Here is a 20,297-nt window from a genome sequence, read left to right as displayed (position 1 = left end):
ACAAACTGACAGCGTTTATTATTTTACAGTATAATGTACATGATTGTGAAAACAGGAATGTTTAAACTGTAACTGCACAGATCCTGGTCAAGTCTCCGTTTCTTCAACCAGAAAACCGAAGGATTTGTGACACTTTTTTCCATCTACATGTTATTTCTTTAAGTTAACAGAAATATCAGCTTTATTCAGAAAAAGGAACCATACGATCGGACGTGGCCGCAGAGTTTTGGGGTTTTAAGCATCACTCCACGTTGCTTCTCTCCAGGAAGTCGGTCAGAGTTCCGTTATCGACAGGAATGAGCAGATATTCCACCCCATCAGCACCCTGTGACACACACACGGGTTACACACCGACTTGAGTTTGTGTGTAAGTATGAAACGATCAAACGGTTCTGACCTTCTTGGTGCGAATCAATTTATGATCTCTGAACTCGGTCAGCTGTGTTCGCAGTGTGATGTCACTGTTGACCAGGAACGCTTCACGACAACGCTGGTAGAAATCCTGGAATGACAAACCTGAACAAACAACAAACAATAATCACTTAATAATAAAATAAACTTCACATGTATTCATAAGAACAGGACTTCATCAGTGGACACTAGAGTTACGAAAGTTTCAGAAATGTCTCGAGGTTTATTTGCTTTAGCATTTTGACTTTAATTTTGGTTTAGCTTTAATTGTACATAAAAATAAATATTTATTCATTAATGTAAATATACATAATTTAAATATTATATATTTATCTTTAAATATCTAATGTAAATTATTGATTTATGTAAATATAAATAATGTAAAAATAGTTTTTATGTAAATATTATATATTCTGAATATACACTATATATATATATATATATTACTATTATTGGTTTTATAATACACAAACTCAGTCGGATTAATTTGGGACAATCCAGCACTGATACAAAAAAACAAAGTCATTTTCTTTGTAATTTTTTTATTTTTTATTATTGAGCATATTTTGGTGTTTGTTCTTTTCTCCCAATTTGGAATGCCCAACTGTCACTACTTAGTAGGTCCTCGTGGTGGCGCAGTGACTCGCCTCAATCCGGGTGGCGGAGGACGAATCTCAGTTGCCTCCCGTCTGAGACCGTCAATCTGTGCATCTTATCACGTGACTTGTTGAGCATGTTACCGCGGAGACTCACAGCATGTGGAGGCTTCACGCTATTCTCCACGATCCACACATAACTCACCCCATTGAGAGCGAGAACCACATTATAGTGACCACGAGGAGGTTACCCCATGTGACTCTACCCTCCCTAGCAACCGGGCCAATTTGGTTGCTAAGGAGACCTGACTGGAGTCACTCAGCACGCCCTGAATTCAAACTCGTGACTTCAGTTGTGATAGTCAGCATCAATACTCGCTGAGATACCCAGACCCCCTTAATTTCAGTTAAAATATATATATATATATATATAAAAAACGTTTTATTATATATTTTATTTATATATGAATATAAAATAAATAAGCATTTGATAACTCCTTTGAGTGTCTGCATGTATAATGTAGTTTGGACAGTTGATGGATTCTTTAGTGTACAACGGTAATTCCTCAAATCAGCACGCTTATAGAAATATACCCGGCCGTTAGTAACATTAACTGCAGTAGTGACTAAATAGTGTATATATTTGTAATGTTAATATTATTAGCCAACAAATATATTAAGTGTTGTATATTAGGGCAATAAAAGTCACTTTAATGGAGGTTGTTTTTATTATTTCTACATGTGTTTAGGATATTGTTATTCATTGCAAATTCCATGGATTATTATTATTATTTTATACAAATTAATTACATCTAACCATGGTGGTTTTAAAAATATATATATATATATATTTTACCTGTGATTAATGTGATCTTACTAATACCAGTTAAACTCTGGATACTCAGCAATGGTAAACTCTCATAAATGCAAATACGAAGCAGAATTTAACAAATAAGCTTTAAAGTGTGGACACTCATGAAGGATGAAGTTATGACTTTTTCTCCTTTGTCATTATGTTTATTTCTAATGAACTTTTATTAAAAAATGTGATTTAAATGTAGCTTCCACTCAGTAACCGTTTGTTCGTGTCATCTTGGACTGACAGTGACCCCTAGTGGTGTGGATGCAGCATCATTTAAATCAGTTTCAGTTACAGATGCCATTAACTCTCTATTCAGTCAGTCATGATTCATTTAATCCAGGAGTGAAAGTGTCCAATCCCAAAACGGTTACTGAGATTAAGTCAGTAGTATTAAACTGGTCATGTGGTTCTAAAATGGCCGCCCCCAATAGGGCACCCCCCGCCCCATGTAGAATAAAACAGCTTTTATAAGGTCACTGATATGACTACAGTTCTTATCTCATGTGAGTGCTCATGATTTTATACACATGTTTCAAAATCATAATTCATTTCTATAATAATGAACTTACCCGTGTACGCAGGGTTGTCTTTATTCTTCAGCTGGAACTCTGCCAGTAATGTGAAGATCCCTCTGTATGAGACAGACATGACACATGTGACACCTTCCAAACTCTGAACTCATTGGACCAATAACTGCTGTAATGTAGAACTAAACGCTCCTGTATTGAAAGTGAGCGACAATTTCTCCCTGTACTGTCACCCAAATCAAAATGCATTTGTTTTATATATGTAATAATGTAGTTTAAACACCTGAGCATGTGGAGGAATGTTCTGGTGAGGTCTGTGTGTGTTACCTGGCGTTGGGCGTCAGACTGCGCATGACGTGAGTGAGCGAGCTTAGCGCCAGCGCTCCCGTCTGCTGCACGAGAAGTGAATTCTCGTATGACGTCTCTTCAGTGTACGGCAGGTACGTGGTGGTTTCATACCAGAGCCAGTTGAACATGCTAGTCTTGGCTTGATCCCAAACTGAAACACACACACGACGCAGTAAATCATGGTGCTGAAAACATCACAGCACACACAAACACATGCGGAACATCTGCAAACACACTGACTCAGTGTGGCGTTTATGTGGTCGATGGAGGCCAGCAGGTGCATGTTGGGAATAGACGCAAGCTGCCCCAGTGCCTGCTGGTTCTTGTCTCCACGCAGCATCGGCCCGTCGATGTTATTGATGATCAGAAACACGTGATTACTCGGATCTGTGAGAAAAACACATTACAGTCACTGGAGACCATCGGTGAGATGATGAACAGGACACAAAACTGTCATTCACATCTATTTGTGTTTCTGGGACATCTGAAGGGTGCAACAACGAACAAGGAGAAAACTGACATTATTTTCTATTTGCTGAGGGGAAAAGTGTTTTAGAAAGTATCCTGAAAGTAAATAGTAATGTGATTACTTTTCAATGAAGTAGTCAACAAAGTAATCTGATTCTAGTTTGACAGAAGTAGTTAGTAATTTGTAGTGGATTACTTTAACTTACCCAACACTGGTCATCATACAACATACAGTATGAGGTACTATTAGCAGTTACAACTTAATTTATTATATAATTATACTAAAAAAATCAATAGATACAAATTTTAACGTCACGTTAATTTTAAACACATTTAATAAATAAGATATCTGAAAACATTGTGGTAGACATTTTGTGGTGCTGTTTGGTAACTTTAAATGCTAAATGTATACATGAATTTGAATTTGAGGGAATAAATAGGCTTAATTAGTCAAATTTAATGGTGTAATATATATTTTTATCAAAAAACAATTTAATTTCTACTTTTAACCCTTTAAGCTCAGATAAGTCTGCAAAAAAAAAAGATTTTGGTCAAAATATTAATAACTACAGTCCTGAACAACACAATATAAGTATCGTTTGAAAGTTTATAAACTCTACTTTATAATGCATGTAGACATTATGACCAAAACTGAACAAGTGCTTTGAAATTTGCAGATTAATCAGAAGTGTTCAATTTTGATCATTTATAAAAAAATATATATTTGCACTGCACATATTATTGTAATCAGTAAAACATCAAACTGATCTAATATGCATGTGTCATGTGTTGTTGGAAATCTCTCAAAGAGTAAAATACAACCAGACTATTTGTATTACTCACAGACTAAAATATAGTGAGTTATATTTATGTTGCTGTTGCTTAAATGCTGCGTTTTTGCTTATAACTTGATTGGAAAATAAACTGAACATAAACTATCACATATGATTATTTAGAGTCTGTGATTATCTTTCAATTGAGTCCACACACAAGATAATCAGATGTATAGATCATTAGATAATCCACATGAAGCACAATGTTACATATGACCACCAGGAGATGGCGCCAAATACACGACACAGACTCAATGATGACTCAAATGACACAGAATGAAACTCATTCTGTGAAATCTCATGACTAAAATCATGTCTGCATGCTATGCAAACCTTTAGTCATTGTTGTGTTTGCATGTGTAATTAGTTCTTATGTACAATTATTATCTTTTATTTGTTTGGAGACGTTTTTGGACACTATGATCAATTATATTTGTAATGCTAAAACTTCTGATTTCTTTCTCAGTTACAGTTATCATGATTGGGAACAAAACAAAAGCAGTTTTTTTTTAGCTATCTTACTTAAACCCAGAGATATATAATACCAATAATTGTTTTTTCAGCAGTTTCTTAAGTTGAGAATGTCTCAATCTGTATCTTTAAAAAAGTGAATAGTTTTCTTTACAATGACACCGACACTTAACCCTCCTTTTTTATTTATTTATAAGCCTTTAATTATGGGTATGCCACTGAAACAGGAAATATTTAAAAACACCTTCAGAGCTTAAAGGGTTAAATGCAATTCAGTAAATTCCTCTTCCAGCCATTCAAATTCAACATCTTGTGGTCAAATTCTCACTAATTGAAAGAGAGTCCAAATGTAGCTTAAACCTGCCAATGACAACATAAAATAAAAACACGGTCAGTACCTTCTTTTAGAGTTTTCACAATGAAGTTGATCTGGTCTGTGGGATTCCGGAACGTTCCCTCATGTTCTAAGACGTCTCCAGTGATGGAGTTTAAAATCTGTCAAACACACATTACAGATAAAGTCAGTTCAGACACACTTTAGCCAAAAACATTTAAACTCACAATTTCTGACATTTAATCATAGAAATATTCCCTGTCTGAGGACAGTTTGGATCAAGACTTTATTTTAAGAATGTGAAATGTCAGAATAATAGTAGAGAGAAGTATTTCTTTCATCTTTTATTTCTTTCATCACATTCCCAGTGGGTCAGAAGTTTACACACACTTTGTGAGTATTTGGTTTCACTGCCTTTAAATTGTTTAATTTGGGTCAAAAGTTTTGGGGATCCTTCCACAAGCTTCTCACAATAAGTTGCTGGAGATTTGTCCCATTCCTCCAGACAGAACTGGTGTAACTGAGACAGGATTGTCGGCCTCGGATTGAGGTCAGGACTTTGTGATGCCACTCCAATACCTTGACTTTGTGTCCTTAAGCCATTTTGACACAACTTTGGGGGTATGCTTGAGGTTATTGTCCATTTGGAAGACCCATTTGCGACCGAGCTTTAACTTCCTGTCTGATGTCTTGAGATGTTGCTTCAATATATCCACATAATGTTCCTTCCTCATGATGTCATCATCTATTTTGTGAAATGCACTCGTCCCTCCTGCAGCAAAGCACCCCAAAAACATGATGCTCCACCCCCATGCTTCACGGTTGGGATGCTGTTCTTCGGCTTGCAAGCCTTTTTATGGTGGTTTTGGAGCAGCGGCTTCTTCCTTGCTGAGCAGCCTTTCAGGTGATGTCCATATAGGACTGGTTTTGCTGTGGATCTAGATACTCGTCCACCTGTTTCCTCCAGCATCTTCACAAGGTCCTTTGCTGTTGTTCTGGGGTTGATTTGCACTTTTCACACAAACTACGTTCATCTCTAGGAGACAGAATGCGTCTCCTTCCTGAGCGGTGTGATGGCTGTGTGGTCACATGGTGTTTATACTGGCGTACTATTGTTTGTACAGATGAACGTGGCACCTTCAGGTGTTTGGAAATTGCTCTCAAGGATGAACCAGACTTGTGCAGGTCCACACATTTTTCTTTTGATTTTCCCATGATGTCAAGCAAAGAGGCACTGAGTTAAAATACATCCACAGGTACACCTCCAGTTCAGTACACCTCCTATCAGAAGCTAATTGGCTAATTGTCTAAAAGCTTGACATCATTTTCTGGAATTTTACAAGCTGCACAAAGGCACAGTTAACTTAATGTATGTAAACTTCTGACCCACTGGAATTGTGCTTATAGTCAATTAAAAGTGAAACAATCGGTCTGTAAACAATTGTTGGAAAAATTACTCATGTTCTGCACAAAGAAGTCCTAAACGACTCGCCAAAACTATAGTCTGCTAATATTAAATCTGTGGTGTGGTTAAATAATGAGTTTTAAAGACGTCTTCAATCAAAGTGTATGTAAACTTCTGACTTTATCATCAGCTGTACTCTGAGATGAGAGTTTGAATTAATTTCTACAGCAAAATTATTAATACTGTCATCATTATTCTAGTTACAGTGAGGTGATTTACTAACAGAGAAAAGCGTGTGCAAACTGACCGATTTCAGGGTGATACTCGGAAAAAAGCCGTTGACCACCAGGTGATCGTAGTCGGAGAGCATCGATGTGCGGAACTTCTCCAGAAGACGTTTTTTGGACCCCAAACCGTAAATCAGGATGTTGAAGCCCATGCTGAAATATTAATGAATAAAGAAATCACAATGTGCAACTTCATAATTCTGACACACACACAGAAACAAACGCAACTCAACTGTAGCTGCAGCATCCACTTCTTGAAGTTCTTCTCATGTTTTGCATTAAGCTGATGAATTTCTTCAGCAAAACTCGAGGGATTTTTACTCAAAAGGCTGAGAAGCGTTTCCTTTTAAAACACAATGGACAATTTAATAGAGATTTCACAATCACCAGCGACATGAGAGGTGTATATCACTCACCCGGTCCAGTTTGGGCGTCTGTAGTTTCTGGAGGGTCCGATCAGACGTGAGAACTTTAGAGCTGCTGTGAGCGTCAAAATATTCCTCCACCAGATCAGACTGCAGAAGAATAAAAGGAGATTCATACATCAATAATTTATAAATATCTTAATTAGGAACAGCAACTTGAGTTTGGAGAGAACCGTATCATAACATCGATTCTTAAAATCTCAAGATCAATCTTTTCCCAATTCCAGAGGTGTTCATTACGTTGACAACAAGACTGGTCAATGGTTGATCTCAGGACGAAAAGGGGGGAACAGGTGAGAGTTGGGCCCTAACCAGCGTCATGATCGCTAGACTAGTTAAGGGAATGGAAGTCGGCTGGAGCGCCCCCATTTCAGGGGTGGGGCAAATATCCGGCATTTTTGGAGGGCTCTCGGGGAGGGGCAGTGGTGATAGCGGAGGGGGGGTCGGAATATCGTGCGCCTGGTCCCCAATCAGCTGATTGGGGACCGGGCGCACGATATTCCGACTCGGCCCCGCCCCCCTCCGCTCCACATATATATATTTTGTGTGTGTGTGTGTGTGCGCAAGCATGTGTGACCGGGATTAGCCACCTGCAAAATCCTAAAACTTGATTTCCAGGACTCACATGATGTGGGTTTATGTTTCTCTTTTAATCGTTTAATGTAATTTTGAGTGACTATGGTTTAAGGATGGTGTACCTGGAAAGTAGGAAAACAGAATGAGACGTTTTTGTCTTCAAGCGCTTTTCATGTGGAGTTCAAAGCGGCGCTCGACGCTGGCGTTGATGCGAATCGTGAACGCAGCTTCACGATTGCTGTCGGAAAGCAGATAGCCGCAGTCTGCCGGCAGATTCATATTGTGGACAGTTTAAGAGATTTCATGCGTCTTGCAATAAATATGCATCTCATGGGGAAACTAGTGCTTTCAGTTTGTCAAACTCACACTTAGATTTTGGGAAATGTTTAATAACTATTTTAGTGCATTTCTTGTGGAAGGCTTTGTTTGGAAAATGTTAATAAAGCATTTTAATGTTACATATAGTTTTGTTCTCTTTCCTAAGATGGACATAAATACATTTATTCACAGGAGCTTTCACAGCGGGAAACTCTTCAAAAGCAATTAGTTGCACTTGCAGAACAAATAAAGTAATAAAGTTATTTACTGGTTTATAATATGTGTTGTGCTTTATGATTGTGATCATTGTGTGTCTTCTCATAAACTCTACTGCACACTAAATGTCCTGAAAGAGATAATAAACTTGAACTTGATTAATCGCAATTTAAAAATGTAATCGGGTGAGAGCACTACATTATTTACTAGTCATACGAAAAAATGTACATAGGTGATTATTTGAATTACTAATTAGCTAGTATTTTTTGTGGTATCACAATTGATATTAAGAATCGTCAAATTGCTTTCATACGTAGCAAAATTAGCATTATAACCAGGGGTGCACATAACTTTATCAGTGAGTTACTCAGGTGAGTACCAGGAGATGGTGTTTGGTACTCACGCCATATGTAGCGTAGTCTTATTAAGTGCAGTCTTCCTCACTGTCCTGCCGCTGTTCTTCATTCAGCTTGTCTCGCCATCTGGCAAGTGGGCGACTGGACATTTCTTCTCGGCTAGCTTGTTTATTAACAATAGCTTGCGCCACATTCGTGTGCTCCTTGCTCTTTTCATGTTTGTCAAATAAAGGATGGTTGAAATTCTTTGAGCCTTTATAAAACGCACCTGTTTTGTCTGCTAGATGTGGATTTGAGCGGCAAATCTTGCACCACATTTCAGTGCGCTCATCGTTAGCTTCAAGCCACTGCACATCTTTGAGCCACTTTTCCGAAAAAAGTCTTTTTTTCGGCTCTGGCTCCAGTTGGCGTTTCTTTGTAGGGGGCGAAACGCCAAAGAAGCTGCTTAATGTCTGTTGCTTTTTGGACATCTCTGACAGTATAACTTAGTTGACAAGCAACATGTCATGTGTAAGTTTAGATGAGAAGATCGGTTAAGTACGCAAAGTTGCGGAGTAACACAAGTCGCATTACGCATTCCTGATTTTTGTCGCGCATGCGTACCTGCGTACCAGTTATGTGCACCCGTGATTATAACTGAAATTAATCAAACCCTATTGATGTGAATAATATTTCTTGATTCCCAGCTCGTGTTTTTAATCATTTCACATGTGAAGAGGTCACCGTTAGGGTCAGTACAGCCCTGATGACGATCTCACCTCTGGCACTTTCTTGCCTTTCTTACTGGGTGTTTTATAGAGCGCAGCCGCAGTTTTTTTACTGGGAGTTTTTGACTGTGTGTCTTTCTTTCCATCGAGTTCTTCACCATCATCCTCATCATCATCCTCAGAGTTTGAGGCGGAGAAATCACTCTCGCTGTCTGACCGCAGACTCGGAGCTACAGCAGGAGAATAAAGAGAACATGAAGAGATGCAACAGAAATCTGTATTTTATTTCTGGTGTTATTGTGAATGATTCATCAGTGCATGTTACTAAGCAATTATAATAACCTGACAGTCGTTTGCGCAGTCTGTGAGGTGTTGTCGAGATAAACTGCACCTTCTTGCCCTGGAAACACACAGTTCACAGTGAATAAAACACAACAGCGTGTAATAAACACTTACAATGTTGTAGTGACACATGAGGTCACTTCACCTTCTTAGGGGTTTTATTCTGATTGGCTGATTCTGCAACGGATGAAACAAAAACAGAGTTCAGACATTAAACTGGGAAAGAGAAAATGACAGGAACACAACAACAGGATAAAAACAGACTTTTCTCCGTGCGGGTCGGGCTTGCGGACTCCTCGTTTGTGTCCGACGTGCTGAAAGTCACACTTTTACCGGGCGTGCGAGCCAACTCGGACGCTACACAGACAAATAACACACACAAAAAAATGTCTTTAAATACAGATAAAACAGATTCATTTTGAGTATAAAAGTAATAAAGCTAAAATCGCTCACCCATCTGAGCCATCTTATTGGCCCGTTTGATGGACTGGAAAGAGAAAACAGAAGATCCAGCGGCGACTGCTCCGTTCTCAGCATCATCTGATAAACATCCGTGAAACATCACAAACACAACTCACATCACTGTTCAATATGTCCGTAGTGTTTAAACACAACAGATAAAGATGCACTTGAAAGGACGATGATTAGTCAAAAACATGCCCATGTCATATATTAACCCCAACGATAAAAGACAAATTAAAATTATATTTTGCATATTTTGCAAATTATATTTTGGGGGTAATCCACTTGATTGCATTTATTGCGATTCATTTATGGGATATATAGTATATGGGTCAATTATGTGAATCTCATTAGATTCACATAAGTGGTGATAGCGATGTAGCGAGGCGGGGTCGGAATATCATGCACCCGGTCCCCAATCAGCCGATTGGGGACCGGGCGCACGATATTCCGACCCCACCCCCCGCTACACCGCTATCACCACTGCCCCTCCCCGAGAGCCCTCCAAAAATGCCGGATATTTGCCCCACCCCTGAAATAGGGGCGCTCCAGCCGACTTCCATTCCCTTAGAAGTTAGAAGTTATTCAAAAATATGTAAAAAATGCAAAATACACCTTTACTATGGAAAAAAGTCCAAAGTCATTTTAATATTTTTTTCTTGTGCTTAAAGTCAAAAATGTCACGTGGTGTAAACATCCAGAGACAGTAAAACAGGAAGTCTCGTTACAATATGAATAAATGTTAACATGAGCAGTGCAGAATCATCTTTTTAATTATTTCTTTAAAAAATACAGCAAAACAAATTTAATTTGAAAGTATGATTCATATTTTAAAAACATGTGATTAAACATTTATGTAGCTTTTATGTTGTTTATGTGAAGTTTAAAAAAATGATATTTTGACCTTTTATGAAAAGGCAGATTTTGTTCAGGTCATGTGGTGTCACCCCGAGAAAACTCAATGGATGATATTAGTAATAAATATTCTTTACTTTGAAAATTGTGTTTGAAAACTTTTTTGAAATGATTAAGTTTATTTAAAGTGTAAGGAAAGTGTTTTAATACCTTTTACTTGATGGTTACGCTGGACATTTTTAAAGTAATTGACCCTTAAATGCATGTTTAATAAAAACATTATCACACACTCATTATCTTTAGAGAACCGGCACTTATATCTTTCACACACGGATCTACAAAATGCCCAAAATAGTGAACAATTTTCAACAAGACAATTAGAAAATATATATATATATATATATATATATATACAGGTGAAACTCGAAAAATTAGAATATCGTGCAAAAGTTCATTAATTTCAGTAATTCAACTTAAAAGGTGAAACTAATATATTATATAGACTCATTACAAGCAAAGTAAGATATTTCAAGCTTTTATTTGATATAATTTTGATGATTATGGCTTACAGCTTATGAAAACCCCAAATTCAGAATCTCAGAAAATTAGAATATTGTGAAAAGGTTCAGTATTGTAGCTCAAAGTGTCACACTCTAATCAGCTAAACACCTGCAAAGGGTTCCTGAGCCTTTAAATGGTCTCTCAGTCTGGTTCAGTTGAATTCACAATCATGGGGAAGACTGCTGACCTGACAGTTGTGCAGAAAACCATCATTGACACCCTCCACAAGGAGGGAAAGCCTCAAAAGGTAATTGCAAAAGAAGTTGGATGTTCTCAAAGTGCTGTATCAAAGCACATTAATAGAAAGTTAAGTGGAAGGGAAAAGTGTGGAAGAAAAAGGTGCACAAGCAGCAGGGATGACCGTAGCCTGGAGAGGATTGTCAGGAAAAGGCCATTCAAATGTGTGGAGGAGCTTCACAAGGAGTGGACTGAGGCTGGAGTTACTGCATCAAGAGCCACCACACACAGGCGGGTCCTGGACATGGGCTTCAAATGTCAAACGTCTTACCTGGGCTAAAGAAAAAAAGAACTGGTCTGTTGCTCAGTGGTCCAAAGTCCTCTTTTCTGATGAGAGCAAATTTTGCATCTCATTTGGAAACCAAGGTCCCAGAGTCTGGAGGAAGAATGGAGAGGCACACAATCCAAGATGCTTGAAGTCCAGTGTGAAGTTTCCACAGTCTGTGTTGGTTTGGGGAGCCATGTCATCGGCTGGTGTTGGTCCACTGTGCTTTATTAAGTCCAGAGTCAACGCAGCCGTCTACCGGGACATTTTAGAGCACTTCATGCTTCCTTCAGCAGACAAGCTTTATGGAGATGCTGACTTCATTTTCCAGCAGGACTTGGCACCTGCCCACACTGCCAAAAGTACCAAAACCTGGTTCAATGACCATGGTATTACTGTGCTTGATTGGCCAGCAAACTCGCCTGACCTGAACCCCATAGAGAATCTATGGGGCATTGCTAAGAGAAAGATGAGAGACATGAGACCAAACAATGCAGAAGAGCTGAAGGCCGCTATTGAAGCATCTTGGTCTTCCATAACACCTCAGCAGTGCCACAGGCTGATAGCATCCATGCCACGCCGCATTGAGGCAGTAATTAATGCAAAAGGGGCCCAAACCAAGTACTGAGTACATATGCATGATTATACTTTTCAGAGGGCCGACATTTCTGTATTTAAAATCCTTTTTTTTATTGATTTCATGTAATATTCTAATTTTCTGAGATTCTGAATTTGGGGTTTTCATAAGCTGTAAGCCATAATCATCAAAATTATATCAAATAAAGGCTTGAAATATCTTACTTTGCTTGTAATGAGTCTATATAATATATTAGTTTCACCTTTTAAGTTGAATTACTGAAATTAATGAACTTTTGCACGATATTCTAATTTTTCGAGTTTCACCTGTATATTCTGATATGTTTTGATGTTTCATTTTTCATACATAAAATACATGATGCAACAAACTTAAAACAGGATTAATTACTTCCAATACCGAAATTTCATGAGACTCAACTGGCTGTCGAACACATGTTGAGCTACACATAACATAATAATCTACACATATATTTTCTCAGCCACTTTTTAACTCTATATAGACGCACACCTACAATTTCAGAAGTGCACACAAATAACAATAATCATATCATACTGTTCATTAGGGATGCACCGATGTATCGTCACCGATATTTATCGGCCAATTATTGACCAAATTAAAACCATCAGCAAATCGTTTTTAAGCATGAAAGCACCGATGGTTCATTTATAATTTATTATCAACACACTTTGTAAAAACTCTTTTTTGACACTCCTAAGACTATGTAATATTTCATTTATAATCATTCTCGTTCTCACATTAATGAGGAAAAAACCGTCATTACGTGACAGTTGTGAAAACAGCACTTACCTAAACATGAAGAAGTACAACCATCCAAAACACTTGGAGACACTGGTATGATATATATGGTTAAGACTGAAATCGCAATATGGTCTTGTGTGATTATGAACACTTGACAGAATGTTTAAAAACAGACTGCAATCATCGTTGTGTGAGCAAGCGGCGCCCTCTAGCGGTGTGTATGGCATTATTCATTATCCATGACATCACAATAGGACTTTAATGGGCGTTTTGTTCCTTTGGTAACTTTTATTTTCCATGAAGTGATTTCTGTGGATTTGCCTAACATATGCATTATATACATTTGTGATGCTCTATTATATACAGTAAAAACATGTCAAATGTGAGTTCTGTTGTTTGTAAACAGCAAAAACAGAAGAGCAACAGTTTTTAGATACAAAGTAAAAAAAATTCACATAAATCATCATGCTAGGATTTTTATTTACTTTTCATTGTGCCTCTCTTTACAATTTTGGCCTGTTCAACAGATTCAATCCACGTTCAATGGACATTATTTATTGTTAGAACTGAGAAAAATTATTTTTTACCTCTTTGTACATTTTTAAAACATCATTCCTGAGCAATAGTTTTTTGTTAAAGTCGGTATTGGCCAGAAAATGTAATATTGGTGCATCCCTAATGTTCATGTGTTACACTTGCTATAGTTTACTTCCACGTTGCTTCTTTGTCAAATAACACTGGCTATGTTTACAGTAATTTTCATCAATCCGATTGCAGATTCTGAATGTATGGTTTATATGCCCCCTAAACTTTACAATCTGATACAAATATTAGTTCACGTGTGCATTACATGTATTCCAAACTTCTGCACATGTGAAGAGTGCCAGTCATTGCGTTGTGAAGTGGAGAACGGCTGAGAAAGTGAAAATGGCACCAAAGTCTGTAATTGGCATTTTTGCTTTGTTGTGATATAAAAATTATGAATTAGAAGCAGCGTCTAATACCCTGTCGGACTTTACCATGTATTTGCTTCACGCCCATTCCTCCCTCCTATCTAACCGCAGTATGTGCCCTGCAGAAGATTTAGTGCGTGCCCCCATACCCTTAATAGTGCGTTTGTCATTGCTTTGTATAAATTATGTTCCCGTGAAGAGTATCTTGTCTAAACATACATCTCTGCACATGAGCACAAAGTATTTTGAATATGATCGAGAAAGTAGTCCGATTCAAACGTTTGCATGGCTAATATTTTTCTTTAACATATCTCGGGTCTTTAATGACCCTATATACACTTTTAGTAATGAAGCAGTTATAAATAAAAATGTGCTACACTATTCAGAAGAGAAAGTCTGAGGAAAACTAAGCTGGACTCAAAGATCACATTTCTCCGAACTTGACGTGTCACCCCTGACAGCCTTATTTATGAATGCCCCATATGTGCTGTTAATGATCAGATCTTCACCTTGTGTTCCTGTGCCCAGAGCTTCCACATAGATCTGCTCATTAAACAGCTCTTCCTCCTCCTCCTCTTCTTCCTCAGTGGATGTCTTTGATTTATGGGGGGTTTTCAGGGTCACCAGCATCTGTGTGGATCCATGGGTTGATGGTTTTGTGTCTACAGAAACATGTGTGAGAGAATTATAAAGCATAAGATTGCAGCAAGTGTTTATGCATAAAGAAGCCACTAACAAAATCTACCACGTTTTTGCACATGTCATGTATATCGTATTTGAAGTATCTGGATGTAACATAATTAATGTTTCAATGATATGTTTATATTTACCCTGGTACACACAGAAATTACTGTATGTTATCATGGTGTCAGTTCGATGCAAGTAGGACGTTTAAGTCACAAAAGTTTTGTAAAATACATAAACATCTCTTTTGTTCAGTTTAACTGAACGATAAACTCGTTTTACCTTGTTGTTTCTCAACAATATGATCCAAAACATCTTCGTCCGCCACGAATCGGACCTCTAAAGTTTGTTTTTGCGCCATACTGAAGCTCACACACTAAAGTCTGAAATATAAACACTAATATATATCTCAAAGAGAAGTTTAATATCCTTCTTATGGCTAAACTTTGGTTTACTGAATTTCACATGTTGAAAAGTTCAAGTGTAATTTGTCGATTCGGCGCCACAGGAAAATATTTTAACCCACGTGTTTCACAGGAGAGTCACATGAGCAGCTCCGACCTATCAGAATAAACCACTCGTACAAACTACATCTCCCATAAGCCCATAGTGAGAGTTTGCACATGCGCAGAGAGGGTTGAAATTGCGATGTACATTTAAAACAAATATGAAAAATCTACAACCGAATGTTTAGTAATAAATTTGCCAAATTCTTAGAAATGTAATTTAGAATGGGCAGCAATCAAATTACACAGCATGCTTTGTCCGATTCACTTTTTTATGCAAACGTTTTTATGCAAATGTTTGGGTTTAATATTTGTTTATTAAAAAAATATATTTGCTTAGTAATTACTGCTTGGTGGTTACTCTTCGGCATATTTGATCATAAATTGTAGTTCCCCGGTCAAAAATGGATTATAATGATTATATATTATGCTATATTATCAACAAAATTTGGAGTAGATCTATTTGTCAACTTGTTTTCTTTCAAATTAGGACAGGTTTTACATCTCTTTTTGGAACTTATTGATTATAGGCTGCATTGACCGGAGCTTATGCACCTCCATTTTTGAGTGACCTTATGGGTTATATTGATTAAATTAAATACCATATGAAAACATCTATGCTATCAAAATTACACGCTAGTTTGTTTTAATGTTTAACAGGGAAGTTTGTTTTTGCTGAACTAAAGACAACTGCATTCTGGGAGTTGTAGTTTTATTATGTAATTATAAGGGCTGTCGATTTAACGGGTTAATTCCGTTCAATAAATTATATAAAAATGATGCGTTAACACTATTAAATATGCCCCCCCACACTGTAACTACTTTTTACTTGACACAGCTTCCTAAAACTTGTTTATGACGCGATACAACCAAAGTGAGACTCTCCAAAAGCATCCGTCCGATGCATGAGTCCTTAGAAAAGCTCTTAAAATAAGTTTTTCTCTGACAGATTGACAAAATGAACCACAAAATGGAGTGTTGTGGACTGTAGGCCACAGGGACGGATTATGACTTGGCAATGGTCGTGGGGCCAATTATCTCCAAGGGCCCCCCTCCACCCAAAAGTTGTTGATAAAAGTTTGTTGTTCATGACCAAAAGGGTTTTCAAGTGGGAGGAATCACCAAACAAGATTGCGCAGCCTTAAAGCCCAGGCCCCCACATTCAACCATTTGCTTTACTTGCACTAAGGGGGCTGTGGCAGGGCGGAGGGCGGGGCCGGGTCGTGATCCTACACACCCGGTCCCGTATTAGCCTAATACGGGTCCCTGCCACAGGGGCATTGGGATCATTTGAAATATATTGCCTTCTCAAGCCACTTTTTGTATTGTCTTATCAATGCTTTACTCGTCTGCCACAATAATGTATTTTAATTGTATAATTATTGCATTTATTCTGTAAAATATTTACAATTATTCAAATATAATTAATTAATCATTATATATTGACTTATTGTTATTAGGGGGGCTTTTAACAATTATGGACTTTGGCATAGATTCAAAACGAGCAAGTACAACCCCCCCAACATGATTTATACCACGATCGATGGAGACATGGGTAAATGCGTCATGTTGCAACCCCCCCAAAATTCAAGCCAAATCTACGCCCTTGATTATGGATATATACGTGTAATTAAGATTCATTTATTTAATTAATATGCAAAAATGTTAATCAATTGGCAGCCCTAATAATAATAATACATTTACCAACTAAACAAGCTAAAAATATATTTTATGAGTATAAGTATCACACATTAAATATATAAATCATATGAACTTAATATAAACACACAAAAGTTTATTATAGTTTTTATTTAATTTCCTTGAATAATACCTTGTTATGGTCCCACACCAAAAATGCATTGCAGACATTTATTATTGTCAGTTATAACCTACTTTATTACTACCAAACTTCTGAATAGCTCTGAAACTGCTTTAATAACCAAATACAACTGTGTTTATAGAGGAAACGGGCTCATTCACTATACCCATAATTGGTAAAACATTACCTACATCAGATTTATTTCTTATGAATGAAACTCTATCTACAGTCTCGGTATTTAAAAGAACAAATCTCCAAAAATAATGCATATATCTTCCAATGGAATCAGGGCTTCAGATGATCTAGAAGGGTTTGTTTCTGGAGCGAGTGTTGATGAGTCCCAGTACTGAGCAGGCACTCGCTGCCGCCGTCACCAAACTGATGGCTCCTATCGCCCGAGACGCCTGCCAACACAGGTAATCACACACACAATATCAGGTGTATGGCCTTGCTTCCAATAAGATATCAGGTGTATGGATGCATTAGTGTTGTTTAGTGCACCTACTGTATAATGCCCAATGAAACACAGTCAATGTAGCAATCATTTAGGGTGGAGAAAATAAAGTACCAAAATACCATGGTAAAGTCCCTACAGACCTGTTCTGACACCCCTTCCCCGTAGCGAAGTAGAGTGACAAAGTGTTCACAGTTACTGCCCAATAGGTCATATGACACCTCCTGTCCAATGAGGAGCTGAGCTCGTTGAATGATCTCAGAGACGGGCAGCGGCGTGTGATTATCGTCATATTTATTGTTGATTCTGTAAGTGTCTCCTCCCACAACCTCCTTCAAGAGCTGCATGCGCACCACGGCCTTCCGACTGAACACAGACTTCACACTGGACACGGCCGCCGCTGGACTCTCATCTGACGGGAAGAAAACACAACGATGATGCCTTGAGTTGAAATGAACTCTGAAGCATTTTTGGGCTGCCGCCAGCAGTTTTCACACGCAAATTTAAAAGCTCACCATTAACACATATTGTGGACTAACTGCCAAAAATTGGTCTCATTTCTTTTTTTTTTGGTCCTGACTTTGTAAGCATGCAATTCTGGTTCTGTTCACCCCGTCTCCCTCTGAAAAGTCTCATTTTATTGCACTAGATGGCAGAAAGTACTAGAAAAAAAATATGTTCTCTATCACATTCCATCACAATATACAGATGTGAACTGTAGGGGGCGCTCTAACGCATTTTACCCCTCACAGATGTGAACTGTAGGGGGCGCTCTAACACATTTTACCCCTCACAGATGTGAACTGTAGGGGGCGCTCTAACACATTATACCCCTCACAGATGTGAACTGTAGGGGCGCTCTAACACATTATACCCCTCACAGATGTGAACTGTAGGGGGCTCTAACACATTATACCCCTCACAGATGTGAACTGTAGGGGCGCTCTAACACATTATACCCCTCACAGATGTGAACTGTAGGGGCGCTCTAACGCATTTTACCCCTCACAGATGTGAACTGTAGGGGCGCTCTAACGCATTTTACCCCTCACAGATGTGAACTGTAGGGGCGCTCTAACACATTATACCCCTCACAGATCTGAACTGTAGGGGGCTCTAACGCATTTTACCCCTCACAGATGTGAACTGTAGGGGCGCTCTAACACATTATACCCCTCACAGATGTGAACTGTAGGGGCGCTCTAACACATTATACCCCTCACAGATGTGAACTGTAGGGGCGCTCTAACGCATTTTACCCCTCACAGATGTGAACTGTAGGGGGCGCTCTAACACATTTTACCCCTCACAGATGTGAACTGTAGGGGGCGCTCTAACACATTATACCCCTCACAGATGTGAACTGTAGGGGGCGCTCTAACGCATTATACCCCTCACAGATCTGAACTGTAGGTGGCGCTCTAACGCATTTTACCCCTCACATATGTGAACTGTAGGGGGCGCTCTAACGTATTTTACCCCTCACAGATGTGAACTGTAGGGGGCGCTCTAACGCATTTTACCCCTCACAGATGTGAACTGTAGGGGGCGCTCTAACGCATTTTACCCCTCACAGATGTGAACTGTAGGGGGCGCTCTAACGCATTTTACCCCTCACAGATCTGAACTGTAGGGGGCGCTCTAACACATTTGACCCCTCACAGATGTGAACTGTAGGGGGCGCTCTAACACATTTTACCCCTCACAGATGCGAACTGTAGGGGGCGCTCTAACACATTTGACCCCTCACAGATGCGAACTGTAGGGGGCGCTCTAACACATTTTACCCCTCACAGATGCGAACTGTAGGGGGCGCTCTAACACATTATACCCCTCACAGATGTGAACTGTAGGGGGCGCTCTAACACATTATACCCCTCACAGATGCGAACTGTAGGGGGCGCTCTAACACATTATACCTCTCACAGATGCGAACTGTAGGGGGCGCTCTAACGCATTATACCCCTCACAGATGCGAACTGTAGGTGGCGCTCTAATGCATTTTACCCCTCACAGATGCGAACTGTAGGTGGCGCTCTAACGCATTTTACCCCTCACAGATGTGAACTGTAGGTGGCGCTCTAACGCATTTTACCCCTCACAGATGTGAACTGTAGGGGGCGCTCTAACGCATTTTACCCCTCACAGATGTGAACTGTAGGGGGCGCTCTAACGCATTATACCCCTCACAGATGTGAACTGTAGGGGGCGCTCTAACGCATTATACCCCTCACAGATGTGAACTGTAGGGGGCGCTCTAACGCATTTTACCCCTCACAGATGTGAACTGTAGGGGGCGCTCTAACGCATTTTACCCCTCACAGATGTGAACTGTAGGGGCGCTCTAACGCATTTTACCCCTCACAGATGTGAACTGTAGGGGCGCTCTAACGCATTTTACCCCTCACAGATGTGAACTGTAGGGGCGCTCTAACGCATTATACCCCTCACAGATGTGAACTGTAGGGGGCGCTCTAACGCATTTTACCCCTCACAGATGTGAACTGTAGGGGCGCTCTAACGCATTTTACCCCTCACAGATCTGAACTGTAGGGGCGCTCTAACACATTTTACCCCTCACAGATCTGAACTGTAGGGGCGCTCTAACACATTTTACCCCTCACAGATGTGAACTGTAGGGGGCGCTCTAACACATTTTACC

At 39.0% G+C, this 20,297-nt stretch overlaps 2 protein-coding genes across 3 annotated transcripts in view; both read right to left on the bottom strand.

Annotated features, from left to right (window-relative positions):
* Positions 1-163: 163 nt before the first annotated feature.
* orc2 (origin recognition complex, subunit 2) lies at positions 164-15,366 on the bottom strand. Its single transcript, XM_052101683.1, has 16 exons — positions 15,139-15,366; positions 14,682-14,834; positions 9,936-10,022; positions 9,747-9,839; positions 9,628-9,659; positions 9,483-9,540; positions 9,192-9,370; positions 6,959-7,057; positions 6,776-6,885; positions 6,563-6,695; positions 4,915-5,011; positions 2,985-3,131; positions 2,724-2,895; positions 2,439-2,500; positions 398-516; positions 164-325 (listed from the first exon to the last, which is right to left on the bottom strand). Exons 1-16 carry the CDS (start codon positions 15,215-15,217, stop codon positions 242-244), a joined length of 1,704 nt encoding a protein of 567 aa, XP_051957643.1. The 5' UTR covers positions 15,218-15,366; the 3' UTR covers positions 164-241.
* Positions 15,367-17,249: 1,883 nt separating this feature from the next.
* plaat1 (phospholipase A and acyltransferase 1) overlaps positions 17,250-20,297 on the bottom strand; it is a 7,851-nt gene continuing 4,803 nt past the window's right edge. For both annotated transcript variants that reach the window (XM_052101713.1, XM_052101714.1), the window contains 2 exons: positions 17,779-18,047; positions 17,250-17,585 (listed from right to left, as the gene is read on the bottom strand). In XM_052101713.1, the coding sequence (XP_051957673.1) occupies positions 17,484-17,585; positions 17,779-18,047 (371 nt within the window). In that variant the 3' untranslated portion in view covers positions 17,250-17,483. The remainder of the gene's footprint in view (positions 17,586-17,778; positions 18,048-20,297) is intronic.

This window comes from Xyrauchen texanus, chromosome 32 (assembly GCF_025860055.1).
Source record: "Xyrauchen texanus isolate HMW12.3.18 chromosome 32, RBS_HiC_50CHRs, whole genome shotgun sequence".
NCBI lineage: Eukaryota > Metazoa > Chordata > Actinopteri > Cypriniformes > Catostomidae > Xyrauchen > Xyrauchen texanus.
Note: the sequence above shows the minus strand (reverse complement) of the source record. Positions and strands in the feature narration are given on the sequence as shown.

Excerpts from the sequence above, each read along its gene's own strand:
- orc2 (XM_052101683.1), bottom strand. The coding sequence starts at position 15,217 with ATGGCGCAAAAACAAACTTTAGAGGTCCGATTCGTGGCGGACGAAGAT. Across the intron at positions 9,371-9,482 it reads ACTGCGCAAACGACTGTCAG|CTCCGAGTCTGCGGTCAGAC; the intron begins GTTATTATAATT and ends CTCCTGCTGTAG. Across the intron at positions 6,696-6,775 it reads AAGTGGATGCTGCAGCTACA|CATGGGCTTCAACATCCTGA; the intron begins GTTGAGTTGCGT and ends TTAATATTTCAG.